Here is an 8,364-nt window from a genome sequence, read left to right as displayed (position 1 = left end):
CGCATTCTCTTCTCACCTGTCTCAGAGAGGGTCCGTCTGCAGGAGAAAGAAACCACTCTTGCAACGTTATGCAAAAAAGAAGATTAAAACAGGAACCGGCGGGCCGGCCCGTGGCTCACTCTGGAGAGTGCGGTTCTGATAACACCAAGGCCACGGGTTCGGATCCCATATATGGATGGCCGGTTGGCTCGCTGGCTGAGCGTGGTGCTGACAACACCAAGTCAAGGGTTAAGATCCCCTTACCGGTCATCTTTTAAAAAAAAAAAAACAGGAACCGGCGAACGAACGCTCAGGCTCTGTGGAGCCGCCCCGCCCATCTCCGTCAGAGGAGGTCGCGTTCGGCCCCGCCCCCTTTCCCACTCGGAGCGTGCGCGCTTGGAGACACGTACAGCCAACCAGTGAAAAGGAGCGGCCGCGAGTGGCATGCGCTTGGTCCAATCACCTGTGGTCTTGCAGACCGGACCTGCTCCCGGGCCAATGGGGGCGCGGGGCGGAGCTCGGGCGGGGCAACGGTCATCTGATCACGGCGGCAGCCGGAGGCCGAGGCGGTGGAGACTGAGGCTGTGATGGCGGCTACGGCGGCGGCTCGGGTGCGGATGGGGACGCGGTGGGCCCCGGCGCTTTGGCGGATGCGGTGGATGACGCTGCTGCTGGTGGCGTCGGCGGCCGCTGAGCAGCAAGTGCCGTTGGTGTTGTGGTCCAGTGATCGGTGAGCGGGCTGGGGTGGGCGGCGCTGCACTCCCCGGCGGCTGAGGCGCCCTCGCCCTGCTCCCGGGCTGTCCTCGGCGATGGGCGGTGAGGCCCAGAGGCAGACTCTCCCTTGTTCGGGGGCTCGTAGAGAGTCGGCGGCCGTCAGAGCTCCGGGCCCCGCGCATCAAGCTGGGCGCCCGTGGGCTTCGGATCTCAAGCCATGCACCCCCGCCTGACAGCACCTTTTCTGTCCCCTTCCAGGGACCTGTGGGCTCCTTCGGCCGACACTCACGAAGGCCACATCACTAGCGACTTGCAGCTCTCTACCTACTTAGACCCCGCCCTGGAGCTGGGCCCCCGGAATGTGCTGCTGTTCCTGCAGGACAAGGTGCGCCCGCCACAGCCCGTTCCGCCCTGGTCATCGGGAGGCAGGCAGGCCCTCTCCCCCCACGACACTGACGCCCATTCCCCAAGGGAAGCTTCAGTGACCTTGTCCCAACTGTAGGGAGGTGTGGCTCATCTCTTGGGCAGGCCTGTGGGAGAAGCTTCTGTGGGAATGATAAGAGCCTCGGAAATGGCACCAACTTGATTGGAGGAAGCAAGGGATCAGAGGCCAGATGCCTACTAAGTACCAAGCACTTCAGATATTATCTAACTTACTCTAGTATGGTGGGAATATCATCCGTGTTTATAGATGAGAAGACTGATGGTGGAAGAGGATAAGTGACTTGCCCAAGGTCACACAGGTAATAGGTGACAGAGTTGCAGTTCTCACTGTAGTGATCATAATAGGGATACTCAGAAAATGATCATTTATTTAGTGCTTTGTAGGCACCGTGCTAAGCTGTGATCATTATTTTGGCTATACTGACAAGGAAACTAAGGTTTGTAGAGGTGGGATGATTTGTTGAAATTACGTGGTTTATACATACCACACTGGTTCCAGCCTGAGTCTGTCTGACCTCCCCCCCAGTTTGTGCTCATAACCAGCATGCTATTATCTCTCCCATCCAGGCCTCTCTGTCCCCCAAACAGGTGTGTAGACTACGAGAAGATTCTGGGGCAGCATAGGATTGGTTTTTGGGAGGCTGTCAAGCCTCTGATTTTCCTTCCCTCGTTGATGGCCTGTATGGCTCATTCCCCTTGCAGTCTCACTCAGTTGCCGTGTGGGCAGGTGGTGGCAGTCAGGTTGGCCTATAGTTCTTCCAGTAGTTGGTAAATAATGTAGTCACACAGGAACTCAGTTCTACTTCTACCACTTACCAGCCTTTGGGTGCCTAAAATAATCTTTGTGAATGATAGTTTTTGTATTTGTAAAATGAAGAGACCACCTATTTCAGAGGGCTGTGAGGAGTAATTCTCATAATCCACGTAAAACATCTAGCCGGGGTCCCCCAGTCTTAGGGCATTCATCCATTAGTTCATTTGCCAAATATGGAGTGCCTACTCTATACCAGGTATTGTTAAGTGTAGGGGATATAGCAGTGAGCAGAATAATCCAAGCCCCTACCCTCAGGAAGCTGACATTCTTGTGAGGTGACCAGTAAATACTAAGTTGGTATAAGATATGATGTTGGCGCTATAGTCTTTAGAGAAGGAAGCAGACTAAGGGTACAGGGACTGGTGATGCTGTTTTAGATAAGAGTAATCAGGCAAGTCCTCACTGAGGAGGTGATATCTGAGCAGAGATCTCAGTGGAGGGAAGGAGGAAGGACACGCCTGGCAGGGGAGCAGCAGGTGCAAGGGTCCTGGGCAAGGAGTGCTCTTGGTGAACTCAAGGAAGAGCTGGTGTGGCTGGAGTGTAGTGAGCAAAAGGAGTGGAAGATACAGGAGACAGTTTGCCAGGTAGCCAGAGTGTGAGGTAGGGCCTTGCAGGCCACCAGTGGGGGAGGTGGGTTGCAGCTCTAAACGTGACAGCCTTGGAAGATGTGAAGCAGTGAGTGGTGTGATCTCTGGATTAAAGAAAGCAGCAGGACACAGCAGTGATTCAGCAGGGTCAGGGTTCCTGCCCAGAAGGGAGGGGAGCTGGGCAAGTGTGTGTACTAAACAGAGTGAGGTTGGGGAAGCTGATTAAAATCTTCTCTGGGCCTAACTGGGAAAAGCCAGAGGAAGCTGGGGGTTGGGGTGGAGGGCAGGAGTTACAGGCATTCTGTAGGTTGTAAAGGAAAAGGGATGTTGCTGTGAGCCTGAGAGCTCAGAAGACTTCAGTGCTTCCTCTAGCGTGTTCCGAGGTCTTCACCTTTCACCCTTTCCACTAAAAACAAGGGTTTTTCTCACCCTTTTTGAAAAGGGTCCAGTCCACACTGGACGTAGCTGGCTTTCCTTTTTCTGACTTCCATCCTGGGAGGTATGCAGTGAATGCTCTTGGCTGCCCTCCAGTCCCCTCCCCCGAGCTCCCCTCTTCCTTCCCCAGTTCCTCTTTTCTGCAGGCAAGGTGGTTGACTCCTACCCCCGAGCTTACCACAAGTCAGCTGTCCTCAAATCTCCCAACCCCGTGACCTCCTTCTGCTTCTCCCGTGCTCTGAGAGTGCTGGAGGGAAGAGAGTGAACCTTCCGCTCCCGCCCCCACCAGACACGCCCACAGCACAGTCTTGCTCCACCAGACCAACCTCACTCTAAATGAGATTTTGCTGGCCCTGAGAATGCACAGGGAACCTGATTGCCCCCTGCTCTGGCCCCTGGACCCTGTTCCTTGCCCAACCTCCTGAGATGTCTCCCCTGCTTCCCTGTTAGCTGAGCGTTGAAGATTTCACTGCATATGGCGGCGTGTTTGGAAACAAGCAGGACAGCGCCTTTTCTAACCTGGAGGTAAGAGTCATCTCCCAGCCACGGGCCATGGGGGCCATCTCGTGCCCGCTCTCCCAGAACAATGAGAATTGTACCTTTAGGAACCAGAGATGCTGGCTTTGGGGGTAGAAAGGCCTGGGGCCTGAGTGTCAGGGGCTGAGGATGTAGGGCATTTTCTTTCTGATGCGGAAAGAAATCCCTGTGTGGGTGTGGCTGGCCAGAGGAGAGCTGCCAGTGAGGTTTGGGGGGCTAGCCTAGATCCACTGGTCCCTGGATAACTCAGCCTTCCACCTCTCCCCTGCTCCCAGAATGCCCTGGACCTGGCCCCTTCCTCGCTGGTGCTTCCTGCCGTCGACTGGTATGCAGTCAGCACTCTGACCACTTACCTGCAGGAGAAGCTCGGGGCCAGCCCCCTGCACGTGGATTTGGCCACCCTGCGGGAGCTGAAGCTCAATGCCAGCCTCCCCGCCCTGCTGCTCATCCGCCTGCCCTATACGGCCAGGTACGGCCCGTATGGCCCAGCCTCCAGCCTTGGGGCCCAGAGAGCACTGAGGCCCTGGGCTCTGGTGGTACAGTACAGCCAAAGATGACAGTACTCCCCCGTTCGCCACCTTGAAGCCCTTCCAGAAGGACCCTATATACCCAGAAGAGGTGGGAAGGGCCTCCTGCCAGGCTGTGACTCGAATCTGTGCCCAGCACTGAGCTAGGCCTGTTGGGCCTCCAGAAATGAGGCAGACGTGGGCCCTACTTGTGGGGAGCCTCCTCACCTAGCCAGGAGAGAAGGGGAACAGGCTTCCAGGCAGGGGTGCTGAAGTCAGCAAAGGTGCAGAGGGAGGCCTAGCGTGGAGCATGCAGTCTCGGAGAGTGGTGCTAGTGGAGAGGAGAGGCTGGGGGCTGGGGAGGCCGGAGGGGCTGGAGGGCATGGTGAGGGCAGGGCGGCAGAGAGCTGGTCCAGGCCAGCTGTTTGGGCTTGCTGGGCTCTGATGCTCTGTTTCTTCCATAGCTCCGGTCTGATGGCGCCCAGGGAAGTCCTCACCGGCAACGGTGAGTGGGGTCAGGGAGGACGTGCATCCTCATCCAGCCCTTGAGCCAGGACTGCAGAGAGTAGCCCATGGCTTCTCAGCCCCTCACTCCCAAGGCAGCCCAGCCTGCCAGCTTCTCAGAGCAGCAGGCAGCTGAGCAGGAATATGCTGGATCCCAGGCCTCACCCTTCCACCTGGCCTGTGTGGGAGTCTGTGGGGCCGTTTTCTGCTCAGACAGTGTGAATCCTAGGGTTTTGAATTTAATAGGCCAGCAACATTTTGAAAAAATTTCTGAGGACTTGTCTTTTTGCTATAAAAGACAGTCATTCCCCATGGAAAGGTAGCCAGAAATTTTCTGTGGCTGGATATTTTCTCGTTTCACTTAGGTAGGGCTTGGCATTAGGGAGTTGATGGCTGAGGCCACAGTTGTCTCGGTGGGGAGACTGGAGGGGGGGAGGGGGATGAGATGAGAAACAGCTGCCGTTAGACATCCTCAGTGAAAACTAGAAACGCTGCTTTCAGATGGTCTAGAAGGTTTCTAAAGCAGACGATGGGGAGCGTTTCTTTAAGCATGCTGCCTAGTGACCCGGGTCTCTGTTCTCCCCATTGCCCCTCAGATGAGGTCATTGGGCAGGTGCTCAGCACACTTAAGTCTGAAGATGTCCCCTACACAGCGGTCCTTACGGCGGTCCGCCCTTCCAGGGTACGTACCCTTCCGGCAGGGGCTCTGGGGCGTGTGGGCAGAGGCAGTGTGGCGAGTGTGACTGGAGGTGAGAATGCGTGCCCCAAGCAGGGCCCCTGGGAGTCCCAAGGCCAGGGAAGTAGCAGGCAGAGGACCTGCTAGAGCCACTCGCTGGGGCCAGCTTGTCCCTGGGCCAATTCTGGGGAGGGCCAGGATGAGCAGTCAAGCCCTGCTTCCTCCCTCCAGGGGCAGCTTTCCATCTTGCCCTGTGAGCCTTATGGGCAGCCTGCCTGGACACTAAGTCCAAGTGAGTCTGAGTTTGAGGGACTAGGAATATCATCAGGGCTTAGGGGCCAGTGGGGAAAGCTTTGTGAAAGGCCTCCGACCACTGGGACTTTTAGATGGTGGACAGGGTGCCTGGTGGGGAGAGGAGGAAGGGCACCACAGTTGGGTCTGGGCTTGCTCTTAAGGCTGTTGAGAGAAGGTTTGTCGGATATTTCTGCAGGTGGCCCGTGATGTAGCCACGGTGGCTGGAGGGCTAGGTCGCCAGCTGCTACAAAAACAGCCGGCGTCAGCTGTGATCCATCCCCCTGTGAGTTACAATGACACTGCCCCCCGGATTCTGTTCTGGGCCCAAAACTTTTCTGTGGCATACAAGGAGCAGTGGGAGGACCTGACCTCCCTCACTTTTGGGGTGCATGATCTCAACCTGACTGGCTCTTTCTGGAATTATTCCTTTGCCAGGTAAGGGCACTAGGCTGGGGAGGACTATGCCACCGTAGGTGACCTTTCTGCCACTCTGGGTTGGGGTGGGACAGGGAGCTTGGTCCGGTATGTGTGTTAGGGGCTGGGAGGGGATGGCTGTGGTCTTGGTGGGGTGTGGCCACCATAGAGCAGCCCCACCCTATGATAACGGTATCATGGGATGGGGCTGCTGGGGGACTGTCAAAGGGGGAGTTGCTCAGAGTTCTGACTCCCCATGCTTGCTAGTCTTTGGCTGGGACCTTGGTTGTTAATACCTCAATGTCACCTGAGAACCTGGCCCCTCCCCCTTGAGCAAAACCTCTGGGACTGCATGTGGGCAAATAACAGGCCAGCTACCTGAGCCAGTTCTGGGGCTCCCCTGCCCTCCTGTTTGCTCTTACCCCAAAGCCCAACCTAGGCACCTCAGTGACCCCAAGAGGGAGCTGAAAGGAATGCCAGTGGGCTCAGGGGAACCAAAGGAAGGAGCCCTAACCTGGAGGTGGGGACCTTGGTGCTGGCTTCCACTTCTGTTCCTGACTTGGAATGTGACTGGAGTCTCAGTTTTTCCATCTGTCAAGTGGGGACACTGCCTCTTAAGGGGCTGTGAGGGCCTGGAGCAGCTTAGGCGGGGTAAACCTGAGGAATTGTTCCTCTGAGATGCTCAAGGCCCCCGCGGAGATTGACAGCGTGCCTCTTCCTCTGCCCTGCAGGCTCTCGCTGACCTATGAACGGCTTTTTGGTACCACGGTGACATTCAAGTGAGTCCAGGGGGCTGTTGAGGTGTGGGTGGACTGGTGTGGCTCCAGTCTCCCCAGCTCGCCTGACGCCCCTGTCGCCTCCCCCAGGTTCATTCTGGCTAATCGCTCATACCCAGTGTCTGCCCGGTACTGGTTTACCATGGAGCACCTCGAAATCCACAGCAACGGCTCCGTGGCCTACTTCAATGCTTCCCAGGTCACGGGGCCCAGCATCTACTCCTTCCACTGCGAATATGTCAGCAGTCTTAGCCAGAATGGCAATCTCCTAGTGCCCCACGTGCAGCCCTCATCCTGGCAGTTGACTCTTCAGGACTTCCAGGTATGGAGCAGAGGGAGGCTGAGCTTCGGGTGGGGGAGCCCAGGCTGGTGGTAGCAGAGTACTTATGAGAGGGGAGGAGAGGCCTGAGGAGTCTCAGCACTGTTTGGGTTTGGGCATAGGCATGTAGTTGAGAGTCCTGTCCCTGTGCTGCCCCATCCCTGGGAGATTTGGACTCTCCACTAACTCAGGTGTCCTAGCCCTTGCTGGGCCTCCTGCCTGCGTGGCCACATGGTCCTTTCTGACACGCGTCCACATGTCCCCCAGATCCAGGCTTTCAACGTGATGGGCGAGCAGTTCTCCTATGCCAGTGACTGTGCTGGCTTCTTCTCCCCGGGCATCTGGATGGGGCTGCTCACCTCCCTGTTCATGCTCTTCATCTTCACCTACGGCCTGCACATGATCCTCAGCCTCAAGACCATGGATCGCTTTGATGACCACAAGGGCCCCACCATCTCTTTGACCCAGATCGTGTGATCCTGTGTCGGTGGGGGGTTGAGGGCAGGTTGGTGTCCAGGTTGTCACTTTCCCACCTTGCGGCACACCGGACTGAAGAGTTTCCCCTCCTCCTACCATAGCATGAACCCCAAGCTCCCGTCAACCTGTCTTGACGCCTCTTCAACCCGCTGATGGGCTTCCCTGAAGCTGCCCCCATCTCTACCAACAAGTTGTACATATTCTGACTAGATATTAGATCCCATTGTGAGGGGTAGGGGACAGGCATTCTAGGGTCCCTTTTCTCCTTATTTATTCTCGTCTCTCCACCATTACCCCTTGCTATTTATAGTGCTTTTGTGTAGCAAATGCTCCCTCCCCAAGCTTTATGGAGCTCCCTGCAGCAGCTATGAGCTTGAGGTTCCCTGAGTTTGAGGGGGGCTGTGGAAGTAGTACTTAACTGTCTGTTCTGCTTGGCTATCCTTATTATTTTTGGAGGATGTTGTGCTAACAATAAGCAGTACACTGGGATTTATTTCTGTGCCCTGAGAAGGAAGGGACCTCCTCGACAGGTGGGCTGGGTGTGATCACTGGGTTTTTGACATGTTCCCACCAGGAGTGCCTGGCAGGAGCCTTGGGGTGCTCGGTTGTTTCCTTCCGAATATAATAAAGACGGGTGGCCGTGCGTTGGGTCTCTTGTCACTCATTTCTGCACTGGGCCTTCGTAATGCGCTTGGTTGAGGGATGCGTGAGGAGGAGCCCGGATGTAGCCCAGCTAGGCCGAGAAGAGTCGGGAAGGTGTCCCTGGGAGCCCGGGAGAGTCTTTAGCAAGCTGCCGGTTAGGGCAGGAGGAGGCGGTCGGGGCAGAGTCCCAGTTTGCCCGGGGGCGGGGGGCGCCGTGACAATGGCAGCCCTCGCATCACGAGGCGG

The 8,364-nt window shown here is 56.6% G+C and overlaps 1 protein-coding gene across 1 annotated transcript; it reads left to right on the top strand.

The window, feature by feature from the left end:
* Positions 1 to 508: 508 nt before the first annotated feature.
* On the top strand, positions 509 to 8,120 carry ATP6AP1 (ATPase, H+ transporting, lysosomal accessory protein 1). The gene is made up of 10 exons (XM_008588938.1): positions 509 to 709; positions 952 to 1,078; positions 3,424 to 3,498; positions 3,786 to 3,979; positions 4,481 to 4,521; positions 5,117 to 5,202; positions 5,687 to 5,925; positions 6,636 to 6,683; positions 6,771 to 7,002; positions 7,267 to 8,120. Exons 1-10 carry the CDS (start codon positions 567 to 569, stop codon positions 7,474 to 7,476), a joined length of 1,395 nt encoding a protein of 464 aa, XP_008587160.1. The 5' UTR covers positions 509 to 566; the 3' UTR covers positions 7,477 to 8,120.
* The last annotated feature ends 244 nt before the right edge of the window (positions 8,121 to 8,364 follow it).

This window comes from Galeopterus variegatus, unplaced genomic scaffold (assembly GCF_000696425.1).
Source record: "Galeopterus variegatus unplaced genomic scaffold, G_variegatus-3.0.2 Scaffold5108, whole genome shotgun sequence".
Lineage (NCBI taxonomy): Eukaryota > Metazoa > Chordata > Mammalia > Dermoptera > Cynocephalidae > Galeopterus > Galeopterus variegatus.
This window is presented reverse-complemented; position numbering and strand designations above follow the sequence as displayed.